This window comes from Ascaphus truei, chromosome 10 (assembly GCF_040206685.1).
Source record: "Ascaphus truei isolate aAscTru1 chromosome 10, aAscTru1.hap1, whole genome shotgun sequence".
NCBI lineage: Eukaryota > Metazoa > Chordata > Amphibia > Anura > Ascaphidae > Ascaphus > Ascaphus truei.
The window spans coordinates 26,268,897-26,296,527 of NC_134492.1; the positions used below are offsets into that span (position 1 = coordinate 26,268,897).

A 27,631-nucleotide genomic window follows, 5' to 3' on the forward strand; every position below is an offset into this window, starting at 1 on the left:
ATGGCCATATCTACTAAGCGATGCTATGCCATAATCCACTTTACGGCTCATTCACATCTGCAACGTAATTGCATTTTGCATGGCATAGTGTTGCTGGACTCTTTACTAAAACGTACTGAAAGGGGGTTGGAGGCAGGATGGGGAGCCTGCATCACAATGTGTATGGCTACAAGGATTGTTCCTTTTCTACTCCCATCTTGAAAATTGTCCATAATCCTTTTACGACAACTCCCAGGTGTTCTAGTGTTGTGGGGGTGGGGGGTGGGGGGAAAGAGCTGTGAGAGAGAGAGAGTAATGAGCCACAAATTGATGAATATTTTTAATTAAACATTGCAGAATTGAAAGAGGGGAGGAAAATTCCTAAGGGGTGTGAATGCAGAGAAACCACCTAGGCCTTGGAAATCACTGGTGCTTACTATTCGCTGCCAAGGCCTTTAAAACTCCAGTGGCAGCAGAACATTTGCAAAACGGCACATCAGAGTCAAATTTCAAAGCTCAGCGAGCTCTCATGGTAATATGTTCTTGTTAGACATCGGATCATTTGTACTGGTTAACTGTAATTACCAATCTCTCTGAGCTCAACTTATTTCCCTTACTGTGAGAACTTTAAAAGCACCAGTTCCATCAATCTGCGGCCCCCCCTCTTCCCTGCCCCCCTCCCCAAAAAAAGCAGGGCTCAGCCTTCTTTAGTATTGTGAAGCTGGATCTCTACGCACAAATTAAAGATGCGTTATATTTTTTATCTATATATGTTTTGTGATCTTTGTTAGCAGTCGTGCTGAATAGATTTAAAAATAGCCTAGATTTAAAAATAGCCTGGCTAATTAAGGAGTGAAACCACAACTTAAATTATGAAACAACTGCTAAGAACCGTGGAGGAGGCGTTTAATGGCCAACAGCATGCACTTTACAGTAAGTATGGGTTCCACAGATATATATATATATATATATTTTTAAAGCCTGTAGGAAAAAAGATCAAATAAAAAAAGATGCCCAAAAAAAAACAAAAAAACAACCCTACTCAAATATATTTTTCCTTCTTTTTTTTTTTTTTTAAAGGGTCTCACTCCACATCATACCCCTCCTAAACTTCCTTTAGACCAGTGGTTCCCAACTCCAGTCCTCAAGGACCACTAATAGTGCAGGTTTTAAGGCAATCCTCTCATTAGCTCAGGTGGCCCAATCATTGTGACTGACCCACCTGTGCTCACGCCGGGGTATCCTTAAAACCTGCACCGTTACTGGTCCTTGGGGACTGGGGTTGGGAACCCCTGCTTTAGCCTTTCTAAGGCCCGGGCCATAGAGGGGGGGAGCCGAGATGAACCGCGCGGACGCTGAGGCTCGCCTGCAGAAGCTGTGCGATTCTACGCACATACAGGCGAGCCAGCGTCCGCGATCGGAGGTGGGGGGAGACTGAGGGAGGCGGGGCAGTGACGTCGCTGGGCCAATCGCCCGCGACGCACTGACGTCGACGTCACGGCGCCGTGACGTTGACGCAGCCCCACTCTCATTGGAGGTTTTCAGCCGACAGTGCGCTGAAAAACAGCTTGGCGCTAGGCTGAAAACTCCAAAGCCTCCGCACGCCTGCGGACGCTCGCGCGAGCCCCCTCTCAAGGCATCCTCATTGAGGATGCAGGGGCTCAGCGCTGAGCGTCCGCACGCCTCAGCACGGCCTGTCCTTGTATGGACTCGGCCTAAGTGAGAGAGAGTCGCACTGAATATGTCTGCTGCCTGGGGATAGAACAGCAGGGCAGACAGAATTACCTGAAGTTGTCACTGCCTTCACTTAGGAATATGAATATGAGAAAGACAGGGGATTCTGGGAGAGGATATGGCATTTGCACTGTGGTTCTGACACAGAGATTATTAATCCTTCATATTAAAAACAGTTCACAAGAGTTTCGGGGGAAACATTTTTCAGATAGTACTTGTAATTGGCTGCTTGTTTATTTATATCCGTATAATATGTTGAGCTTACAATTAATTTGGGAGGGGTGGAACCTTTAAATGTACCTTGTAACCCGATCAAAACCTTACAACAGCATTATAAGCAAACTCACAAAATCTAGCCGCTGTCTAGCACTGTGGGTGCTTAAAATATTTTTGACTCGTGAATGGATTTCCTCCGAGTTTGCTGAAAGTCTGTGATGCGGCTGAAACCTACAAAAAAGGAGATACGTTTATAAATTTGCTTCGATGAATGGCCGCCCCCTTGGAAGCTGTTATATGGCGTTAACAAGTTAAGACCAGGTTGGTAGCAGAGTGAATAGCGCTGTTCTGCATGATTTGCACATTAATGAGACTGAATACATTTTAGTTTTATAACAGACTATCAGATAATTGAAGGCAAGTAGAGAAAATTGAAACGTAATATTGTTTTTGTCTCCAAAACAGAATAATGCTTTAAGGCTAGATGCACTTAGCTCCATTAAAATCAGGGAACAAAGTGGGTAGTTACGTCAAACGGACGCTATGTTCCCCGAGTAAACGCTGTATCCACAAATCTTATTACATGCAAAGACAACATCCGTACTACCTGTTCATCTCATCAGAATAGAGATAAAGGGGCCTATGCTATAAGCGTCGATAAGCCACTTATCGAGCACTTATCGGCCAAAATGCCTACTGCTATTCAGCCTCGATAAGTGGGCGATAAAGGAATGAATCGCCAAAAATTTCAGTCTTCATAAAAAAATCGCCGGGTGAGCGGTGATAAGCCACTTATCGGCAGGTTCTGAAACTCGTGCAATTCTAGTAGCCGCAATTAGGCTATCGAGGCCTATCGCGGCTCTAGAATGGCGAGTTTCTCCCCAAAATCTTCACGCCAGGAGATGTTGGCGTGAGGCTGGTGAGAAGCTGCCGAGAGGCGACGAGACAGGACTTAGAAAATAAAATGCATTTTTCCTGCATCAGATTAATGCCGGGGGTCTCCGGAGCTGATATCCATTATGATATCATGATATCAGCACCAGAGACCCCCGGCATGAATCCCATGCAATAAAAATGCATTTACAGGCATCTTCATTATCTTAGCGGCTAACCGCTAAGGCAATAAAGGGGTTAACCCCTCCCGCTACCCACCAAGGGCCAAATACCCTCCTCACCCTCCCCTGCTACCCTCAATAAACACTAATACCCACCTTCTCTACCCCCAGATGATTGATACCAGAGGCCGCGGGTGTCCTCGGGTGGTCCCAGCGGGTGTCTGTGGGCCATTGGGTGGTCCCCGCGGGTGTCCACAGGATTGTTACCCCCAGAGACCCCCCACAGACACCTGTGGGGACCACCTGAGGACCCCTGGACACCCACGCTCAAAAAACAGGCGATTTAAATGGCCCAGTGATTTTTTTTTTATGAACGCTTATAACATGGGCCCCAACGTCTCAGCGTTACTCTGATCCAGACACTGAAACAGGGATTTTTCTGAAGTGGACAGCGAGAGAAGAGGGAAATAATGCGGTTATTAAAGCCCTACCTAATTTGGGCCTTAGAGCCACCCCGGCCCTGCAGAAGCCCTACATGTCTGGATCGAAGTAACGCAAAGTTTAGCTAGGACTTATATAATGTAACGTCAAGTCCCCACATTAACCTTAACATACATCAGTGACAAGATGATATGACGCCTTATTTACATGTCATTGTCATTACCGTCCATTATGCTATGCTCCTTACAGGAGAAAACATGAATTAACCGTTATTGGGGATACGGAAGTTAGTATTAATGTGGCTTTACATAGTTACATAGTTGATGAGGTTGAAAAAAGACATAGGTCCATCAAGTTCAACCTATGCTAAATTTAGACAACAGATACTTTATCCTATATCTATACTTACTTATTGATCCAGAGGAAGGCAAACAAAAACCCCCACTAAGGGGAAAAATTAATTCCTTCCTGACTCCAAGAATTGGCAATCGGATTAATCCCTGGATCAACATCCTTCCCATGTATACTTATTTGGCATATCCCTGTATACCTTTCCCATCTAAAAAGATGTCCAACCTTTTTTTGAACAAATCTATTGTATCTGCCATCACAATCTCCATGGGTAATGAATTCCACATTTTAACTGCCCTTACTGTAAAGAACCCTTTCCTTTGTTGCTGGTGAAATTTCCTTTCCTCCAACCTTAAGGGATGGCCCCGAGTCCTTAGTACTGCCCATGGGATGAATAGTTCTTTTGAAAGATCCTTGTATTGTCCCCGAATATATTTATATATAGTTATCATATCCCCTCTTAGACGCCTCTTTTCTAATGTAAATAAATCTAATTTAGCTAGCCTCTCCTCATAAGTTAGATTGTCCACCCCCTTTATCAATTTGGTGGCTCTTCTCTGCACTCTCTCTAGTTCCATAATGTCTTTTCTTAGGATTGGTGCCCAAAATTGTACTCCATATTCAAGGTGTGGTCTTACTAATACTTTGTAAAGGGGCATAATTATGTTTTCTTCCTTTCCATCCATTGCCCGTTTGATGCAAGATAAGATCTTGTTTGCCTTTGCAGCTACTGCATGACATTAGGCACTATTGCTAAGCCTGCAGTCTACAAGCACTGCTTAATCCTTCTCCATCAAGGATTCCCCCAATATATCTCCATTTAATTTGTAAGTCGCCTTTTTATTCTTGCATCCCAAATGCATAACCTTACATTTATCTGTATTAAACCTCATTTGCCATTTACCTGCCCACGTTTCTAGTCTCTCCAAGTCCTTCTGAAGAGAAATTCATCCTGCTCTGATTCTATTACCTTACACAATTTAGTATCATCAGCAAAGATGGAGACTTTGCTCTCGATCCCAACCTTAAGGTCATTAATGAAATAAGTTAAAAAGCAGGGGTCCCAGTACCGATCCCTGAGGTACTCCACTCACGACTTTAGCCCAACCTGAAAAAGTTCCATTTATGACAACCCTCTGTTGTCTGTCCTTCAACCAGTTTTCAATCCAGGTGCATATATTATTACTGAGTCCAATTTTCTTTATTTTGTACACCAACCTCTTGTGTGAAACCGTATCAAAAGCCTTTGCAAAATCTAAGTAGACCACATCAACTGCATTACCCTGGTCTAAATTCCTACTTACCTCCTCAAAGAAACAAATAAGGTTAGTTTGGCAAGATCTATCCTTCAGAAATCCATGCTGACTATTACTAATAATTTTGTTTTCCATTAGGTATTCCTGAATATTATCCCGTATTAAACCTTCAAGTAGTTTCCCTGCTATTGAAGTCAGGCTTACAGGTCTGTAATTCCCCGGGTGTGATCTAGCTCCCTTTTCAAATATAGGCACCACATCTGCTTTACGCCAATCTTGTGGTACTGAGCCTGTGGAAATGGAGTCCTTGAATATTAAATATAATGGTTTTGCTATTACTGAGCTTAACTCCTTGAGAACTCTTGGATGTATGCCATCGAGGCCAGGTGCCTTATTTACTTTAATTTTTTCAAGTCGCTTATGAACTTCTTCCTCAGTTAACCAATTGGTCATTAATATGGAGGTTGTGGCTTCCTCCTGTGGCGCTACTATTGAACTTGATTCTTCCCTGGTAAACACAGAGGCAAAGAATTTGTTTAATACATCTGCTTTTTCCTTATCTCCAATAATCTGCCTACCCATCTCACACTGAAAGGGTCCTATATTTTCTTTTCTCGTTTTTTTGTTATTAAGGTACTTAAAGAACTTTTTAGGGTTGACCTTACTTTCTATTGCAATCCTTTTTTCATTATCCATTTTTTCTAATTTAATTGCCCTTTTGCAATTTTTGTTACATTCCTTATCATTCTGATACGATGTCTCTGTCCCTTCTGACTTAAACAATCTAAACGCCTTCCTCTTCTTGTCCTTTTCCTCCCCTACTGTACCTGTTTATTTAGCCACATTGGTTTTGACTTATTTATTTTATACTTATTACCCAAGGGTATACACTGATAAGTGTGCTTTTCTAACAATGTTTTAAAGACTGCCCATTTATCTTCTACATTTTTCCCTGCAAAAACATCATCCCATTGTATTACTACTAGATTAGACCTCAGTTTATTAAAATCTGCCTTACTAAAGTTTAAGGTCTTTGTTGAACCCAAGAAATCTATTTTTTGATCATTTATTTCAAATGAGACCATGTTATGATCACTGTTACCCAAATGTTCCAGGACTTGAATATTTGTTATTACTTCTACATTGTTTGATATGACCAAATCCAGTATTGCCCCTCTCCTGGTTGGTTGCTCAATAATTTGGGTCATATAATTGTCTTTAAGCACCCCCAAAAACCTGTTTCCTTTTGTTTTAACGCTAATCTCATTGCCCCAGTCTATGTCTGGATAATTAAAATCCCCCATCCCAGATATTTGGTGGTTTATAGCATATTCCCACAAGCCTTTACCTTAGATTAATGTCATACTAAGTGGCTTAACGGCGCTTGATGGATACATGTTTAAGAAAGCAATTCCACTTCATAAGGGCGATTTAAGAAAGCTAAAACGGCACCAGATTTTGGGAATTTGTTCTTTGATGAATCCGATGAAGACTTTTGGTATTAGCTTTCCTCATGTTTGCAGCTGCTAGAATCCATAGGTTTTCAATCTATGTTTGGGTTAAGGTATTTGAAATTCTGTGGAACCCCAACCCTCTCTAATAGCGTGTCTGATATCAGATGCATTATAAATCCTTCTGTATTTTAAACAATTTACAAATGACCTGAAAAATTGCAGGAAACCCGGGGAACCCAAGGTTTCCTAGGAACCAGATTTGAAAAACACTGTGCATGACATTAATAAGTATTCTACTCCCATGACAGCAAAACATACATCTTTTGGTTGATGTATGATTTGCTTGTAAGTTACTTTGTCCACACCTATCACACAAGTAACAGGAATTAGTCCCGAGTGATTATTTGATTATATGTATGTGGCCCAGCTGCCATGTAGTATATACTCAAGATTTCTAAAACTTTCAGATTTCAAAGAAATATGATGGTTTGTGCAGCATTGCTTTTCAAATAAATAATCTGCACAGAAGCCTTGTAATATTTTTAGTGAAGACCTTTTTCATGTCATCAGAAACACTCATTCAACTGGTTTCTTTTTTGAGCTAATTTCCTCCTCCTTGGAAAAATCATGCAGACCACTAGTCTGTGCTGTGTCCTTAGCAATACAGACATCATTAGCTCACAGACAGCTTGAGTATGATTAGAAGCAGAATGGCCTATGTTATTCATTTTACTAGCATCTTTTACAGCCTACTTTTCAAAATAAACCCCAAAGCCTAAACAACATTTGAAATCTTACCATTAGTATATCTGCACCAGCTAAATCCATTGGAGAAGGAAATAATGCCCCAGGATCAAAAATGTAAAAACTGAATCTAAACGGAAATCCTTTTTCTGTTGTGCAAACATATTTTGGCTACATATTATTTCAAACGGCGTTAACTCCCTCACTGTTGGTGAGTTTTTGTGATAACTTGTATTGTAAGGCTGTGCACCACTGAGAGAATCAAAAATGTCAGATACAGAGACTTAACTACGTCACTTATCAAGCCTCCCATTGCAAAATACTACTATTAAAAGGTGAAACGTAATGCAACTTCTCAATTTTAATTTGAAGCTAGTTCTAACTCTTTCACGGTTAATCCAATGCATATATCCCTCTGCTCCCCATAAGCACTAATACACAGCTGCCCATACACTGCAGTTATCTCCCTCTACCCAGATTCTATTACAGAACCCCGACTTCTAGCTTTGCTAATAGGGGATTAGACTGTCAACGCTACAGCCCTGAAATCCTTTCTGATGCTGCTTGCATTTATGCTTAGAACAGGTTATATTAGCAATAATTGTGCTGCTTTGTAATATAACATAGAAACACTGCTAGCTATGATTATGTGAACACCAAGCACATCAGCATTATATAACAATAAAGTCTCACTTATAGCCGAGCCTTTTGAAGTTAGGATTTTAACTGCAATGTTACAGGAGAAAAACAAAAATACTTCGTTAGAAGGGTTGTTTGCCCTGATGATGAAAATACACTTCTTCAGCTATATTCTTTGTCATACTTTCAATTTTCCTCGGCCCGGGCAAACATTCTGCTGCTACACCAGTTTAAATTGTTTATTGATTTCAATAGATTGTATAAACACTTTGGAATTATTGCTCAGTGACCTGGAAAAAGGCAGATCAATGGAAAGACCTTCTCATAATTCATTTCAAAGATGCTCTGTCAAGTGTGATCAACTGCCCTCCTCCCTAGTGTGGCAGAAAGCACGTTTCACCCGCTTGCGTGGCGATAAAGACCGCAAGAAAAGAAAATAAGAAAAGCAAATAATCCTCGCTCTTTCAACACCAAGATTTCTTAATTAGCCAATGTGACAATGGCAACACTCTCGACGGGATTAAACAATGGTCACTACAAGTTCAAACACAAAATGCACAGGGTTCACGCTCTGTCAGTTTATCATTCGATACAAAGCCCTCTCTCAAATGTCAAACAATTATCTGTTTGTAACAAAGACAAGTTGGCAACATCTGCGAGGACGGTTTGGATAAATGGGATAAAAAGACATAGAGGGTTGTGTATTCATCTGTGATAGTGGCGATTGGGGCTCTATTGCAGTTTAATAAATAACCCCCGTAATCATTGCAAATATATTGGTAAACTTTTCCTCTCTGTCTCGAAGGGTAAGCATATTTGCGCAGGATGTTGGCTATCATGGATTCTATCCGCTTCAAAGCCTTAGTCTTCACACGGAGTGAAAAGCTACTTACAAGGACAAACTATCACAGGAGAGAAAATCAATACATATAGATGTAGATTCACAATGGGGAAGCAGAGTACAACCTAAAGGAATCTGCATGGAAAGAACGTAAAGTCCAATCAATAATAACATATTAAAACATTCACCAAGAGCTCATCGACATTCTCTGCAATTCTGTAGTACAAGTCAACCCGGCATCAGCCCCATACCCGGCTTCGTGGCAGAGAGAAGGAATAAGTACAGTGATAATGTCACTGTCTTTGAAGCTGGTGAACCCAGTTTGATTGTCGGCTCGGTAAAATCACTTTCTCTCTCTGTGCCTCAACATTAGACCGAAAAATTCTATGTACATGGTCAGCGATTGATGGAAATATATAATATGGGCAGAAATGGAAAGAGGAAAAGAAAACAAAATATTGAGGTGCACACACAAGGTTGGCAGAATAGATGGCCTAAAGTTAAAAAACAGATCTGTGATGCGAACGAAGCTGGGTCACAGCCCGGCGTCCACTCGTTGTGAATGAAACTCCATTTGCCTCAATCTCTAAAAATATAGAGGCCACGTCAGCCATTGCAGCTTCCTATTGGTCCGCGGTTTGGTGGCCATTTTGAATTCCTGAGAGGGAGAGAACAACACCAGCACCAAAGACTGGAAAGTATCTTGAGAACTTGGGGGTGCCCAGGTGGGACTGCTACTTTAATGACAACACATTATTTCCTATCTTTTTATGCTGCAGCCCCACATATATACCTTTGCGTTTTTAGTTCATCAGGGAGTGTATTAAATGGCCAATCTTATGTCCCATAGCAAGCAGTAGTTGTGCTTAGTATGAAATATGTATTATATGATTTATAAGGACAAACTGAAACACGTTTTTTTTTAAAAACCCAGCTCTATATACACGTTTAAGGAGGTCTGTCATGCACCTTGAAGAAGTTAAAGTTAAGAACTGTTACTAGATCATTAAAACAGGAAAGAAATGTTACACTGCATCCTAGCATCTTGTCAGAAGCTATAATTCCAGCAGGAAAGCTTGCCATGCGAGGGAGCATTGTTTGTTTAACTGCATCCCACACATTTCAAAAAAAGCTTACCGAGTTCAAACTAACAATAATTTGAATTTTTATAGCTCTGCTCGGCTGGATGAACTAAAAGTCAATTTCTAACACCCAGATACGTCTTGGCAGCGTCAGTGGAGAAATGCAAGAGATAACTCTCAGGGAGATAGTGGAGAGAAACCGAGTAAGAAATGGGGGGGAAAAAAACGTAAAAGCAGGAGAGGGATCGAAGGGAAAGGAAATATAGTGGAGCGAGGCGGAAATAAAGAGATCTTGCAGAACGGAGTGGGTGAAAAAGCCATGGAGGTAAAGGAATGAAAGCAATATATTTACACACAGAAAAACCCCCACTAGTGAATCCGAACCCCCTCCCACCTGAGAACCTGTATTACTAAAGGTTTGATAAACCCATGTTATTATCAGAATGATATATAGAAGCTTGGGTTTCTACTTGCCTCTTGATAATCTTGAGATGTCAATCCAGGCCAGATTTTGACATCGGTATGGTTGATGTAACAATGCCCAAGTCATTGGAATTTCCAATACAAAGGGAGAAATGACTAGTGGCAAAAAGTTCAGCTTTTTTTTACATCAACCACCCCAAATTCAATGCTGGGCCTTGAGGAACAGCGCACAGTGATCAGGAGTCAGGTGGACATCCCGTAAACATGCTCTCTCCCAATCACACCAATCTCATTGTCGTGCATGCATATACTGTATGACTGACAGCTAGTCCGAGATTACATGAAAAGATCCAGTCATATACTGTAGAACCTCCCCTCAGAAAATGCAGCTCTGCGCGCCATCAAACATACATGTAACTTAATTCTGTTCATTGATTTTTTCCCCACGTTTTATATCCAAGTACATACCTGAAAATGAGATTTACATCTCAATCCATCTTTCCAGACAATAAATGTATTACTTTGTAAACAATGCCTTTAGATTGATTGATTTACAGTGTATCAAGTACCAAGGTCCTTTGTGACACTTTTTGCTCTACTTCCAATCAGGGATTAGGTATTATAAAATCTGATCACATATTCCAGTAAATTGAGTTTCACCAGCGACAGCTCAGGGATTTGGTGAATGTAAAGAGAAGTGAGTGTTACCTTTCCTTGAGAGAGGAGCGGTTTAGCACAGGACTCGGGGGGTGTTTCTGCACGGATGGCGGTGCTGAGTGGGACATTGAAAACCTAGCAGAATGTGACGTTCTGCCAGCTGGCCCTGAGAGCAGATGGTCATTTAAGCTGTCCAAGGAGCCCTCAAGGTCATCCATGTGCTGCTTTCCACTAATCTGTAAACAGGCAGAAATTGCTTAGAACTAGGAGCTATAAAAAGGAGAAGAAATAAAAACAGGACTTTAAATAAACCTGTAACTTTGCTGTTAAAATGGAAACAACTGGAATTAAAATGCACTGCAATACACCTGCGGTATCAACATGTACTGGAGATGCAATAAACTGAAAGCACTCAGAAATGTAACATTCCTTACCATGTTAAAGCAGAAAAACCATGAAAAATCCTATATGTTTTTCTTTAATAAATCAGTTCTGTAGTATTAGATAATACTGCCTGCATTTTTTTTGAACTCCTGCCATTTTTGATCATCCTTAGGTTTATACATCAACCATTTAGAAAGTCATATCCACTTCATATTTTGAAACAGACTCACACACACCTTTTTGAGCTCTGCCCTTTGGCAACAAAGTATCACAAACAGATCTATTGCTATGTTCCAAACAGCACTCTCTCTATTACTCCAAAAGCTGTAACAATAATATAATAAGCTTCGTAATATAATGTTACAAATCAGCTGCAGCATTTCACAGACTTAGGCAAACAATCAAGATTTTGACAGATTTATAACAGGAGCACCAAACGATTGCCAGCTTGGGTAAGGATGTATACAAATTGTCATATGCTTTGCAAATAAAAATAAGAAAAAAAAGTAGAAAAAAAAGTAAAACACAAAAAATGGGAAATGTTGTATTGCTGCTTTAAATGGCTTCTATACGATTGTGTACGAAGCTTTGGGAAGCGCAGGTTTCCCCATATGTGGAATGAAGAAAAATGAAAAATACATAGTGTAATCAGCTTCATAAATGTCTTTAAATTCTCGGGTTCAGCAAAGTGGGGACTCACAATTTCTCCGATCAAAAACAGCGTTTCCACATAAAAAGTGGCTCATGATATCCAGACTTTTACCTCTCTGGTAGGTAGATGGCAGTGGTCTCGGTGTGGTGATTCAAAAGTGTATTATACAGATAGTATTACACTTACATGGGTAGGATGTAGCATAGGCACATAGCCAGTGTGCGTATCGTCACTTCCGGTGGCGGGTCACGTCACTTACGGTGCGCTCGGTATTGTGAAGAAGAACGAGCAGCAATCCGATATGGACAGGGAGGATGACGGTAAAGCCTACTAAACAGACTACGTGTTTCGCTTGGCACAGCTTCTTCAGGAGTCATAGTTATGACTCCTGAAGAAGCTGTGCCAAGCGAAACTCGTAGTCTGTTTAGTAGGCTTTACCGTCATCCTCCCTGTCCATATCGGATTGCTGCTCGTTCTTCTTCAAAATACCGATCGCACCGTAAGTGACGTGACCCGCCACCGGAAGTGACGATACGCACACTGGGAGCCTGGCAGATTGAGAGATTTGAGTACGAGCAACGAGGTTGCTGAATAGCCACTCAACTTTAGTCTTATGTGCCTCTGCTAGACCTTACCCATGTAAGTGTAATACTATCTGTCTAATACACTTTTGAATCATATACAGTGTTGCACTAAAGTGTTATATCTGTTTCACTGAGGACACACCACACCGAGACCTCTACCACCTACCTACCAGAGACGTAAAAGTCTGGATATCCTGAGCCACTTTTTATGTGGAAACGCTGTTTTTGATCTGAGAAATTGTGAGTCCCCACTTTGCTGAACCCGAGAATTTAGAGACATTTCTGAAGCTGATTACAATATGTAGTTTTCATTTTTCTTCATACCACATATGGTGAAACCTGCGCTCCCCAAAGCTTCCTACACGATGTACAATACATGTCATGTTTGCGAAGGGCAAGTATAAAATATATTTTTTGTTTACAGAAATAAAACTATGGAAACCTGATACTGTATGTACAGCCTTGCTGACAGTCCAGAGATTACTTTTATTCTTGGACTTGTGGCTCTGCGTAATGAAAATATATTTCTTATTTCAGCGGACAGATATGTATATAGGAAAAGTAAAAGAGAGAAGTTGCCCCCAGGAGCTTGCAATCTAAGCAGTATTAAATGTAGGCAAACATAGTAGGATTACATGTAAGAAGAGTAACACAAGAAGTGTGACAAGCAGGATTAGCGGAGGGTTGGCTCAATAAACAGGTATTGCAACCTCCAAAAACGTGTATTAACCCCACTGGTGGCATAGTGCCTTAGGCTGAGCTCAGACAGGCGATACGACGTGCGCGCACTCGTCTGTCGCAAATTTGGGTTGTGCGGTGGGAGTTTTCAAACTGAAAAGTCCACCGGCGGTAAAGTGCAGCGTTGTCGCTGCGACATTTTGCCAGCACAATCCAAATTGAAATTTGGGGCTACAGTCGCGTGACGCGAGCTGGCTCAGCCAATAAAGGCGAACCATCTCCGTGACGCGCTCGTTACACGCCCCCGCTTCGCCCCCAAACGTCGTAATCTGCCTCCTGCAGTTTGAGCACAGATCGCTGTGCTGCAGGAGCGAGCGGCGGGGGCGCGAACGCTAGCAAGCTGCCATAGCAGCCTGTCTGAGTGAGCCCTTAGGCTGCGGCCAGGCTGAATGAGAACGCGCGAGCGCTCGACGCTCATTTTGCTAGGAGGATTTGTGTCCTCCTAGTTGCAAGTGTAGGGGGGTGTGATCACAAAGTCACGGAGCTGGTGCGCCTCCATTGGGCGAACCGCTCACGTGACGAGCCAGCGAGCGGCAAATCAAACGGATTCGGCTCGCCGTGCGCTCACGTGCACAGCTTTGCCATAACAATTTACTTTAAGGCCGCGCTCATGGTAGGGGCTTTGCTGTGTGCGCACGCGTGCACTTTCGGGACGCTTACCTGATTTCCTATTGCAGTTCCTCATGTGCCCACGGCGCTGTAGCGCGTCGACGCTACTACATTTTGGCCAGACAAGTACATTTGTGATTTCGGGCTGCATTCGCGTGACGTCAGTGTCACGTGATCTGGTCCAGCCAATGAGGGCGAACCAGCTTCGTGACGCCCCCGATCGCCTCCCCAATCTCCTGCTGCCTAGTGCACACATCGCTGGGGCTGCAGGAGTGCACGCACGGTAGCGTGCGCCCGCGCCACCCCCATGAGTTCGGCCTAATTGTTGTGAGCGAGCGAGCAAGCACTCAGCCTGAACGAGGCCTCACAATGCACTTCTTTGCAAATACATTGCATGCCCCTCCGGTAGCACAGGGGTTTAGTAAAAATTGTGTGGGTGAATACAGGCAGTGACTAAGCAAGAGAAATGGAAATTATGGAGAAAGTAATTTCGATTTTCATGTTCTTTGTGATTCTGTGTGCTGATAAGAAAAAGAAACAGTCCATTAATCAAACAATATCAACTTATCGATATCTCGCATTTTACTGCTTCCCGAAAAATCAAATTTGTCTCTCGGAGCTGCAAAATATGACGTGTATTTGTTTATTCGGACCATTTTCTTGGAGTGGAGTTCATTCCAAACACGTTTTCATTTAATTTCAAAGCTGTGCAGTGTTTTCAGCTGCTAATAAAGGTAGATTTCAATCTCCCCTTCGTTTGCTGGGAAGCAGAGCAGCTCTGGGCCATCCGGGGAGTGATGAATTAAATACCCTCCATCGCTATCTAACGGCCCCCAAAAGTTCCTGCTGCTAATATCGTTTTTTTTTTTCCCTTCCTCCCCTTCAAACAAATCAATTTTAATTAAAATCTCTATGATAAAACAGTCGTGAATCATCAGGACTGTCCAGGGAAAGTAAATTATATGAGGCTTTCGTGGCACAGGGAAATATAGCAAAGACGACTGCAGGGTTATTGTTAATGGCGAGCGGCTGGCAGCAGCGAGACAAGAAAATTGGAATTTGGAGTAATGGAGTCTACACGCTAAATACAGGGGTGGCCAACTTCAGTCCTCAAGGGCCACTAACAGGTCAGGTATTAAGGATATCCCTGCTTCAGCACCGGTGGCTCAATCAGTTGCTTGGTCAATGACAGCCACCAGCGCTGAAGCAGGGATATCCTTAAAACCTGTCGTGATAGTAGCCCTTGAGGACTGGAGTTGGCAATCCCTGCGCTAAAACAACACCCATGTTGGAAATGGATTTTAGTTTGTTCCTGTATTCTTTAGACCCATCACATTAACACCTGTAGTCAAAACAGCCTCAAAATGAATTAGTACCTTTATTTTCATATAATGCTGACAGTAAATGCAGTACATACTGTCTATTCCAGGTACAACAAGTTCCCTACCATAAACAGGTTAAGTCACTTTCCCGCAAACACCGTCTATAAACAAATCGCCCATACTTTTTTTTATTTTTATTTTGCATACAAAAAGTATAAAATAAATAGCCAAAAATCCATATACTGTGGCTTTGAAGCTGCAGTATCACAGGAACCGAACACAAGTACATGCAATCAACTGGCAAAGAGAATTTTCGCCAGATACGGTCCCTGAGGGCTTCTTATTCAGGGTTGTGAGCGAAACATGTCAATATTCTATAACAAAAGTAAATCATTAGAACATCATATTCTCTTTATCATGAACTGATTGCATGTATTGGCTTGATGTGCAAGGACTCAGAATTGTGTGAATGTCATAGTAAAAAGATTTAACCTTATATCTTTCTTTTGGAATGCGACAATGTCACATCCATACTAGAAACCACAGAATACTAACTGGTTATAGTAGCTGCACTACGGTGAAAGCATCTGCTCAACCATTGCACGCTTATTTGACAAATTATGATGTGCTTAATGTGTTTGTATTTTTAGGCTGAAAGCCTGCGTGTGAAAACAACAATAAAAAGACATCCCAGAATACAGTTCTTTGAAAATCCAAATGCTTTGCATTATATATCAATATTTCTACTACACTACTGTATTTACACAATGAAATATGTGATGTGACTATAAAGAAGATAAAGCCACTTTATTACATGAAATAATGGACGATGCAGCTGCAGAATAGGGTGCATTTTTAGTGGAATAATACATGTAAACCAAATTTGGCATCATCATAAAAGTCTTCTGGATAATCCTTAGAAGGAAGAGGGATACCGTGCATTGTACAGCAAGGATTCCCCATCCCCACAAGCAGAGAGATGCACATACCATTTCACTTTGTCAGATGATTTAACATCCTCCCCCTCTGCTCGTCATTTTTGCAGTGAAAGGTGCCCTTGATTTGTGATTACAATTTGGCTACTGAGAAGCTCCCTCTGATTACAAAAGGTCAATCAAGATATAAAAAGAGCCGTGCCTTCTAGAACCAAGGTGTACTAATGACAGTCACATGTTTAAGGAAAACATTTGGGTGATTAATTAAAAAAAAAAAATAGATGTAAATTTATTATAAAATAGGAGGAATCTGATTTTTGCTCTCTTTTGTATGCATGTACAGTATGTCTTTATTTATATAGCGCCATTAATGTACATAGCGCTTCACAGCAGTAATACACACAACAATCATATAAATAACACTTAAATGGGAGAAGTGCTTCAGACATAAAAGTAACATTTAGGAAAAGAAGTCCCTGCTCCGAATAGCTTACAATCTAATTGGTTGGTAGGAAGAACGTACAGAGACAGTAGGAAGGTGTTAATTGTCAGCCATGGAGCTACTCATATGCTTCCTTAAGCAGCTGTGTCTTAAGGTGGGTCTTAAAGGTGGATAGAGAGGGTGCTAGTCGAGTATTGAGGGGAAGGGCATTCCAGAGTTGTGGGGCAGTCGGTGAGAAAGGTTTAAGGCGGAAGAGGGCTTTAGATACAAAAGGGGGTAGAGAGGAGACATCCTTGAGCAGAACGCAAGAATCGGGATGGTGCATAGCGAGAAATTAGGGCTGAGATGTATGGAGGAGCAGAAGAGTGTAAAGCTTTTCTTCTGAGCAGAGTGACTATATGCTGAGCACAGAACCGGGCTTCATCTGTCCTTTTCCTGCTTAGTGCTAAATTTAAAAAAATTGTTTCCAAGGAAAATGAAACTGACAAATATTTTCTTTAAGCATTGTGACGGGGGAGGGGTGCCAAGCGTGTAATAAAGGGGTCACCCCCATTAGGCACCCCCTTCCACCGTCTGGGAAGTGAGGGGTTAACCAGAAATGTACGTATAATACATATGTTCCCCTGCTTCATAACCAAAAGGTATGTCCCTTGGTTATCCTATTCCCACATTTAGAGGGAATTAATGTATTTTTATTCCCCTGCCTCATGGCAAACTGTTTTATTTGCTAGATGTGTATATTGGTACAATTATTGGAGTTTGTACCTTTGCAGTGTATGCAACAACCACATACACTGGGATCCAGGTGGGAGGAGGGAAAGGGTTAATGCTAATTTGGTGTTTATGGCCCTTTGTCCCTTTTCCCGCCTTTGCAGGCTCCATTTTGCAGTCTCTCCATAGGTCGCCATTACAGCCCCATGTAACCGCATGGAGATTCCGGCAATTTGGGCCTGATATCGTAGAAGACCTGCAGGTGGCGCCCGAGAAGAGGAGCGGCGGTTCCCCATTGTAAGTCAATGGAGCCATTCATTTCAAAGCCGACCTCCAGGAACGGGTTGGCAGCCATCCAAACGGCAGACCGCAAGAGCGGAAACATTGTCTTGAAGAGAGCTTTGATCACTCCCCGGTCAAGTTCAAATTCAATTGGCGTGGGAAACTTAGGTTCTAGGGCACCCAGGAATAAAATTCTTTTTGCCCCTAGACCCTAGGAACCCCCTCACTTGACCCCAACCGGGTCCGAGAGTTAATGACCCCGGTAAAGGGTCGCGCTCGTTATAAGGGTCGCACCATAGATTCTAATGACGGAGGTAAAAGCCGCGAGTAAAAACGGCTAAAATCGGGATGAGCAGAAACCTGGTTCTGTTCAACCTAGAGGGCTGAGATTCGGCCACCATGTAGGCCTAGTTCCGGCAGGATCACATGGCAAATACCGACCCTCTCGGGGCAACAGAACGGAGTCAGGGTAATGGTAAAGTTTGGGTTTCTGCCATTGACTTGCATGGCAGAAAAAGCCTCGTGTTCAAAATTGCTTCTAAAACTGTGTTTTTGTATCTCCGGTTCTGGGTGTCATGGAGGGCTGATATTTGGCCACTATGGCAAGGGTCCTCCGGCATGAGGACCTGGCAGATTTCAGCCCGCTCAGACCCACAGAACGGATTATTTTAATATAAATATGATTGTGAAAATGTACTATGTTTTGGGTCCAGGGTAAAAGCCCGGGAAGGCTAGAGCCCATATGGTATGTTAATGCTCAGGGGGGAGACAAGTGGTCTACAACAAGCCCCTGATCAAAGGCTCCCACACCCTGCTTGTCTATGCTAGAACAAAGCAGAGCAGGACGTGGGAACTTGTGATAAGTGTTGTGTTTCACACCTTGGGACAAAGGTTTTCCTATCCCAAGCAGACTGGGCGACGAAAGTCTTGTGGGAGGGGGGCTAGGGAAATGAGCTCCTGATTAGAATAATGCCCACCCAGTGGGCAGGTATTACTTTGCCTCTCAAGTGAGGTGGCAAGGAGGGATTGGGGGCAGATAATTGTCATCCAATGCCTTGCACCTCATGTTAGGGTATGGGGCTGAAACTCCATATAAACGAGTGTAAGCTCTATGCCCAGTGTTTTCGTGATGTCTTCATTTGTATCCTGTATTGCTGAATGAATTGCCAATACTGTACCTGATTGCTTCATTGTCCAACCCCTAAGTGCTATATTTTGTCTGTTATTTGTACCATCTTGTGTGTTCACCTTCTTTAAGGAATAAACTATCTTTATTATATCTAAGTCGTGTTCAATTCAACCCAGATATTTTGTGTATATTATAACCTATCACTAGCTACCGTGACAAGCATGTTTATATTTGTTTGAGAAATCTTCTTTTTTTTTATTACAATTGTAATTGGGAGCTAAGTGGGACTGCTCCTTTAAAGATGATGCTGATATACCATTATGAATACTCCCTATTGCATTCAGCATCTTTCCTTAAAACTTACTTTGGAATCAATGGGTCTGTAGCTGTCAAGAAAAGAAGAGTCTGCAAAAGAAAAAAGAGATTTCCAGATAAAAAACAAAGAAAAGAAGGCCAATGCGTAGTTTCATGCAATGGATTCCTCCTGTGCAGTGTGATCACAGCTTCCATACAAGAAACATTTTGTAAATGCATAGTTTCATGTAACCCACTGAAAATAATTCATCAGTAGTATGATCACCTCTGTGTAAAGATTCTCAGGCCCTTATTGTATAAAGCCTAAAGCCACACAAAAATCCCCAATAGAATAAGGCACTTAGACCAGGGGTGCAAAAACTTTTCAGTCTGAACCGCCCGACATTAAATGACGCAGTGAGGTCATGTGACGACACGTTACCATGGCAACTCGACGTCACATGACCCCGCAATGTCATTTGAAGCCAGGTTGCTATGTCGACATTTCGCCCGAAGCAAAGGTCAGGGAGTTTATAGAGGCCTTTTCGGTCCCCAAAATTTAATTTAAATGAGGCCCCCCCCAGAAAATCTCATGCCCCCTGCCTTACACTTAACTGCTGCAGCCCCTTCATCATAGAATAGAAGGAGGAAACAACCCTTCCATTTCCCTCAGGGCCCCATCATTCCATGTTGATTACATCTGAAAAGCAGGCATTCTGTTTTGGTAGCCAAACTCTAGGGAGACTTGCCATCCCTATGTGTGACAAAAGGGAATCATCTGGATTCGCGAGGAACAGCCCTGCTAACGAGATGTTGCCCCTAGCACCACAGGAACACACTTGGACATCACAAGAGCGTCCTCTGATGGAACCATGCCCTTTAAGATCATGGAAATACCTCTGTGGTGGCAGGGCAACAGCAGGGAACACTGTGGCCCACTAACCTCTTCCACACACCAATAGAAAAACTCCTTCTATGTGAAGGGACTATTATTACTCTGAGTCACAGGCCAGCAGTAGACTGGTTATAGATCTACCACCTTATTTTGGCAGTGGGAGATAGAATCATTGATGGAAACAAAAGGCTTGCAACTGATATTACCCACCCCGTGTGCAAAATCACAACGATTTGTGTTTCCAAAAAGGAAGCATTGAGAGCCTTATTCACACGATGTAAAATGGATATTGTTATTTACCATTGTGCAGTCTGGACCATCCTTCTTCTCTTATACTTCCTTTGGGAGAACATGAGACGAGTGTTGTGTCCGGAGAAGGACTTAATGTTTTTACCTAAAACAAAAACATTCTCTCAATAATCATCATAATATCACCAAAACCCTTTTACCTGATGCCAGTATCCACAGTCTAGAGACTTGTGTTTGTCTGAAACTTAATACTGATATATTACTTATATTATATCCTAACCTTTTCGGGACAGGACAGGGTATCTCTAAATTTTTTTGTTGCTTTATTCATAAGCAAGAAAGCTAAATAAAAAAAATATGTGTTACACTTTTGCAATAGACCCACAATGTTCTAGTTTTGCACGTTTAGAAATCAAAACTCCAAAATGGTGCAACTCATCAGGATGCTAAGTGTCCATAATCCATACAGTTTTGTGGAGTGACAATCTTTTTGCGCAAGGAACAAATTCACTTTTGCCACAGTAACAGATGTTTCACAAAACTAAGATTAGCGATGTGAACGTACATGTCTGACCACAAACGGTGGCTTGTTATCAGTTTCCTTCCTGAATTCGTAGGGTCCGAGGTTTAGATGGGCCAACCTCTGCCTGGCATCCTCGGACAACTCGCACATGCGCCGGTTAGTGTATGGGGACGGCGAACGCGATTTCGAGGAGATCGTTGGCTGCTCATAGCTTCTTCTGGCTCTGTGCGAGTTGCTGTTCCTGATTGGTGTTGAATGTTGTAAATGACCTAAATGATTCTATGAGGGGACAGACAGAACAATTGCTAATATCCGCCGCTGTAGGGGTTAAACAAGATAAATACCTGGAGAAACAAAAACCCAGAAACCAAACAACTTTCCAGTGAAAACAGCTGACCGTTTCAATTACATCAGCCATCTACACATTCCTAACGTCTCGGCAATAAAACCACTTACTGTTGATTAAAGTCTAATTGAGCTGTCTAGTTTCTTTACTACAGAGGAAGCCATGGCAGTAAACTTGTTGGCGGAAACAAAAATAATCAGGATCACTTTTGATTTAATAGAAAAACAGTTTTTTTTCTTTCTTTCTTACATAACACATTTTATCATTAGACAACAAAAATAAAACTAAAAGAATATGTGCGCTCTAACCTGGTTTTGCATTCTCTCCCTGCAGCTGGGTCACTGTTCAACAAAATATAAACTAGGTTTTTCAACAATTCCCTAGAGGGGGCACAAAAAAACAATAATTAAACATCAAGGTCTAGGAGAAAAGGCTATCAGAAGTAAATGTCATGCAATGTAACAAACTGGGGTTTAATTGTAAACCATTCCCTTTGTAAGCTACAGACTTTAATAAAGATAATTAGAAAAGACACAGGGCTGGTACAAAATGTCAAGCAGATAACATTTGCATTTCTGACGATTCAATTACAAATGATTACATTGCTTTGTACCACAATTATGATTTGACTTTTATTCCAATGCATGTTTTTGTCAGGAGTGAAGACTCTAAGTGGCATGGTTAATAGCAATTAAAAAAAAAAGAAAGAGAGAAAAAAAAAAAAAAAAGCGTTTCACGATACAAGACCCAGCTGATTTATTAAATCCTGCGCTACCCAAACTAAGGGCCTGATTCTAAAGTGGACGTTCAGGATGTTTCAATTGGGATTTTTAGGAAAAAGAATGGCTGCTTTGCATTATATAAATATGTGAGTTTTAACACTTCTTTGCTTTAATTTCAATCTTTTGCAGTGTTCACCTGCACTTAACATATGTTGATGTTGCAATAACGTATCTAGGTACCTAGCCATATAATATTTTCTCTCCCACTTTTAATAGGTTCTTTATATTTGAAGATACGTGTGATAAGTTTTTCAAATTTAGACCAACAGGTCCCAACTGTGAAAAGCATTAGAGACTACACCGAATCTGAAATACTGTACATACTGCGTTGCATAGGTGTTAGTTAGAGGCTCGCCTCATCCATAATTCAGAAATAGCAAAGCAGCTAATCCAGGGCAAAGTCATAAAGTAGATATTAAAAAGTAGCAGTGGTTGATATTTTGACGAATCCCCTGCAAAAACAGAAAAGCAATACATATACAAATAAGGAAACTACTGTATAATGTAATGGTATATAAGCAGGGTGAATCCAGCTTGTGGAAAAACAAAAAAAAACCTGGGTTTTCTGAATAATTAGTGAAGCTTTCCAGTATTTCCCAAACCAGTAGCTGAATCCTGCTGCAGCGTCTTGCCAGGCTGCAGTTCCTCCATAAATGCCTAAATCAAACATGGCAGCCCAGACCAGAGTGCGTGAAATCTATCCACTTTTTAATCTGCCATATGTCCCGTTGGGTCATACATTGGATTACAATGTTGCAACAGATGATAAAATGTGCCATGCCATTTTCTGGCATCATCCCATTTGGGATGGAAAACTAAAGTATTTGGGGTGATTATCAAAATGTTTTTCAAAAATCATCATAATAATAACATTGTAGGAAGGGTGGCACGTTGTAGATGAAATAAGTGACTCTGTAATGTCACTGCAAACACCATAACATTTACTGTATAATCCAGTAATGGGTTTGGTAGTCATAAATCTTGCATTTACAGATAATGACATATATATAACAGTACTTGGGTGAAGTGCCACTTTATTCAGTAGAAATTGTATTTATGAGTACTTGGAGCTATGGGATGTATTTCAAAAGCTGCTCAAGGACTTTCTGCTTAGGACAAATCATGCCTGGAACTGATGTTACATTGGTTAGCATCTTGTTTCTTACATTATTGAGTCTAAAGAATATTGCAGTGGATAGGGGCTATGTATCACACAGACTGTAACCCCTTCACTGTCAGCATCGTGGATGATGCATTGCCACCACCTCCAACAGTAAAGCACTAAACGTCCTGTGGTGTCTGATTTAAGTGTAACAATCATCAAGTTAAGTACAGTATTAAGATCAGGATACAGTTTATAAAAGCACCTCAACAAATGTCTCAGTCTTCATGCTGCGAATTCACTTCCTGCCCACTCGTTGCCAAAAACAAAAATGGCGGCCCAGTCAAAGCAATATGCTTGGTTTTACATTTCATAATGTTGCAAACTTTGGAGAATGGATTGTGGATTGGAATGCAGTGTTATAGCAGGTAAATCTCCTCCATCATTTTCAAGTAACATCCCAGTTTGTGTTGGAACCTGCCCCAATTTTGCTGTTTTTTATTTATTTTTTTACATTAAAAACGCAGAAATATTATTGCAAAGATGTAAAATATGTGTCTGCTCATTCCTTCTAATGGTCCAAGTAAAGAGCATAAAGGGTTAGTCATTGAAATTCAATAGTGCCGATGAGGGGGCTCTAATGCACAGAAACTCCCACTAAAGTTAATTGGACTTTTCGTTTTAAAGTGCAATTTAATGAATAACTGCTATAATCTCCAAAAAAATACATTACTACATCCATTTTCTTCTATACAATAACAGTCATTGTACACAAATTATCTCAAGGTGTAATTAATAATGTATTTTTTACAGGGTATAACGTTTGTACATAGAACACAGAGTAAATATTGGAGTAGAGGTGACATCCTCAAGTTCCAAAAAAATTACTACTGTAGTCTCAAACAACTTTAAAGCAGCAACTGAAGTATGATGGTGCGATGGGGTAAACAGAATCACTACTCTTCTAAATATACAAACCATAAGTACAACTACTTCTTAGTATTATTCTAATCATTATAGTTATTATTTTCAAGACAGCATTTCTGTTTTAGTTTTAAAGAAAATGGGTGATTTTCAAATATCTCTGGTGCTCTTCCAAAATGTTGGTTAAAGAACTTTTTTCTGATAAATACCTCTTGTAAAGGCATACACAGTTCTTGAATTTAGATACATAGCATGCCCTTTACTCAAAAAAAACAAAAAAAAAACCCTTCTATACCTGATTCGAAGAGCATTCTGACTTTGCCACTGGTATGAATCACTGTAGAGCATTTATAATAATTTAAGGTACCTGTAATGCATAACATCCATTCTGCATTAATCAAATAGCCTGAAAGCAGGTGATGTTGGTAACAGCATTCCTGCAGTGCCCAAGTTCAACGTTAGTTTTACGTTATATACAGTACTAGCTGAGAGACCCTGCGTTGCCCGGGATGTAATGTTCCCCCGCTCCTCTCTCTCTCTCTCTCCCTTACCCCCCTCCCTCTCTTCCCCTGTCTCCCCCCCCTCTCTCTTCCCCTGTCTCCCCCTCCCCCCCCTCTCTCTCTTCCCCTCCTCCCCCCCTCTCTCTCTTCCCCCCCTCTCTCTTCCCCTCCTCCCCCCCTCTCTCTCTTCCCCCCCTCTCTCTTCCCCTCCTCCCCCCTCTCTCTCTTCCCCTGTCTCCCCCCTCTCTGTTTGTCCCCTGTTGACATCAATCCGGTCCCCCCCCCTTTACAGCTCTGGTCCCCCGCCCCCCCTTTACTGCTCCGCCCCCCCCCCTTTACAGCTTCATGTAGTGTGTGTGTGTGTGTGCGTCAGTCAGTGTGTATGCGCGTAAGGCAGTGTGTGTCAGCCAGTCAGTGTGTGTTTGTGTGCGTGCGTCAGTCAGTATGTGTGTGTGTGTGCGCGCGTCAGTTTGTGTGCGCTCGTCAGTCTGTGTGTGTGTGTGTGTGTGTGTGCGTCAGTCAGTGTGTCTGTGTGCGCATCAGTCAGTGTGTGAGGCGGTGCCACCGATGGCCGTGGGTAGCTGTGTCAGCAGCAGTGAATGTGACCAATGAGAGGCGTAGGGGGGCAGGGGGGCTGACGGAGCAATCTGATTGGCCGGAGGCTGAGTGACAGACCGACGGACCAATCAGATTGCCCATAGGGACACCAACATACTACGTTTAAAAAAAAAAAAAAAATATATATATATATATATATATATATATATATATATATATATATATATATAGACATGGCTTTTTGGTTCAAGCTGCTAACACAATTACAAAGATTATGCACTTACTGGAGGGAGATCCTAGGAGAGGAGCTGCAGTGCAGGGAAGATCCTGAGAGAGGGGATGAAGTGCAGGGGGGGGGGGGGGGCGTTCCTGGGAGAGGGGGGTGGAATACTTGGAGAGGGGATGCAGTGCAGGGGGAGAATCCTGGGAGAGGGGATGCAGTGCAGGGGGAGAATCCTGGGAGAGGGGATGCAGTGCAGTCTCCTTAGGTCAGGGGGGATCAGAAGCAGAGTCAGATCTGTAGGGTAACAGATTGGCCACTGTGCCGGTTACTACAGACTCTGTTTCATTGTGTCTGTTACCGTGGAGGTGGCTGCTTCCTGCCCTGCTAATTAATCAAGAAAAACAATAATATTAGCAGTGATGATCAACCCAGTGTCTGGCACAAGGGGCATAATATTAATATAGTAATAATAAGAAATATTTTACAGACCTTGGTACCACGCCAGCAGGCAAACAGTATTATTGCCATAATTACATTCATAATAAACATGTTGCAGGGGTTTAATGATACATAATAAAAAAAATACAGTCGTTAGTATTAACATTAAGCAATGTTAAACGCTCCTGTGACTGAAAATTTTAAAACAATATATTAAATGTATCCTATTATTAATAACAATACACAGAATAATAATTGTGTCAGATGACCCTGAATAACACGCAATTGTAATTAATAGCCCTTATGTGCACTTAACCCCTTCACTGCCACGTGAGTCTGAAACGCAGTGCCTTGCAAACCCCTCCGGCAGCAAAAGGGTTATAATTTCTATTAATAATAACCCTCATGTTCACCGCCTCCTCTGATACCAAAGACAGATTATAAATAGATTATAAATACACTGCAATTTCAGGGAAGTTGGGGGAGAACAAGAGGGAGTTTGGGACAAATTCTACAGTAACTGTCTCCTACTGTATATAATATAGTGAATAAAGATGGATATTATTATAATAAATTAATAAAAAAATAACATACACAATATATATATGTATATATATATATATACACACACACATACTGTACTGTATATATATACTGTACATACTGTACACACACTACAAATATTTCTGATCCTCTTATTATTATTCCGGCTCTGATTTTACCTCCCGTGGAAGTTGTTCCCGGCTCCAGCCTCTCCCCGAGGCCTGTACCTCACTGCGGTCCCCGACTCCGGCCTCTTCCCGCGGCCTGCACCTCACTGCGGTCCCCGGCCTCTTCCCGCGGCCTGCACCCAACTGCGGTCCCAGGCCTCTCTCCGCGGCCTGCACCTCACTGCGGTCCCCGGCCTCTCTCCGCGGCCTGCACCTCACTGCGGTCCCCGGCCTGCACCTCACTGCGGTCCCCGGCTCCCGCCTCTCCCCGCGGCCTGCACCTCACTGCGGTCCCCGCTTCTCCCCCGCGGCCTGCACCTCACTGCGCTCCCCGGCTCCGGCCTCTCCCCGCGGCCTGCACCTCACTGCGGTCCCCCGCATTACCCCGCGGCCTGCACCTCACTGCGATCCCCGGCTCCAGTCTCTCGGACTCTCTCCCCTCGGCCTGCACCTCACTGCGCTCCCCGGCTCCGGCCTCTCCCCGCGGCCTGCACCTGACTGCGGTCCCCCGCCTCTCCCCGCGGCCTGCACCTCACTGCGGTCCCCGGCTCCGGCCTCTCTCCCCGCGGCCTGCACCTCACTGCGGTCCCCGGCTCCAGTCTCTCGGACTCTCTCCCCGCGGCCTGCACCTCACTGCGGTCCCCGGCTCCGGCCTCTCCCCGCGGCCTGCACCTCACTGCGTTCCCAGCTTTCTCGTACCCTGTACATCCTGCCAGATGGTGTCCAGCCCCGGGGAGCAGAACCAGGATCCGGATCCTGGACTGACGTGATTCAGAGAGGTGCCACTCAAGAGAAATACAGTAACATTGGGCGCTTGTAACTCGTTATGTATCACTCACCCATGAAAGGGTTCATTCATATTATATTTTCATCCAACATCTGTCACTCGGCAAAGAAGGGGGTTAAGTCATAGTCTTCAGCAATAAAAATGGTTAATTAATTCATTGTTCAGTTCATGAAAGTAACAGAACCGAAAAGGCTGAATCACAATCTTCAGTAACCAAGGGGTTAATGCTCATCGTTATAAACCCGCCAACAACATTGGGCAACTGTAAATAAGTTAACTTCAATTTCTCGGTCAGTCCAGGATAAAGGTTTAATTTAAACAATTGAGAACCTTGTTTACTATACCCAATGGTCATTTAATAGTACGTACTGTAGAGTTGGGGGTTTCCTTTTATATTAACTTATATGGAAATTTGGCAGGTGGTGCACTCCCCATTTTCAGTAAGGCCGAGTTCCGGGTGGATGCTACGCGACGCGCGCTCGCGGCCGTCACAATTTTGGGTTTTTCGGTGGGAGTTTTCAAACTGAAAACTCCCCCGGCAGCAAAGTACAGCGTTCACGCTGCTACTTTTTGCCGCTACAATCCAAAATGATATTTCGGGCTACAGTCGCGTCACGTGAGCTGGTTCAGCGAACCAGCT

At 42.5% G+C, this 27,631-nt stretch overlaps 1 protein-coding gene across 10 annotated transcripts in view; it reads right to left on the reverse strand.

Annotated features, from left to right (window-relative positions):
• Positions 1-27,339, reverse strand: part of SPATA6 (spermatogenesis associated 6) — a 41,367-nt gene extending 14,028 nt beyond the window's left edge. Inside the window, exons 1-9 of one of the 10 annotated variants that reach the window (XM_075616282.1) lie at positions 26,217-27,017; positions 25,118-25,440; positions 22,074-22,201; positions 21,276-21,347; positions 20,664-20,900; positions 20,150-20,243; positions 19,025-19,065; positions 10,924-11,108; positions 2,061-2,160 (exon numbers count right to left, since the gene is read on the reverse strand). In XM_075616282.1, the coding sequence (XP_075472397.1) occupies positions 2,061-2,160; positions 10,924-11,108; positions 19,025-19,065; positions 20,150-20,243; positions 20,664-20,900; positions 21,276-21,287 (669 nt within the window). In that variant the 5' untranslated portion in view covers positions 21,288-21,347; positions 22,074-22,201; positions 25,118-25,440; positions 26,217-27,017. Of the gene's footprint in view, positions 1-2,060; positions 2,161-10,923; positions 11,109-19,024; positions 19,066-20,149; positions 20,244-20,663; positions 20,901-21,275; positions 21,348-22,073; positions 22,202-25,117; positions 25,441-26,216; positions 27,019-27,043 lie in introns of those variants that run through there. The other 9 variants (XM_075616283.1, XM_075616288.1, XM_075616285.1 and 6 more) reach the window with 9 other exon arrangements.
• Between the last annotated feature and the right edge of the window lie 292 nt (positions 27,340-27,631).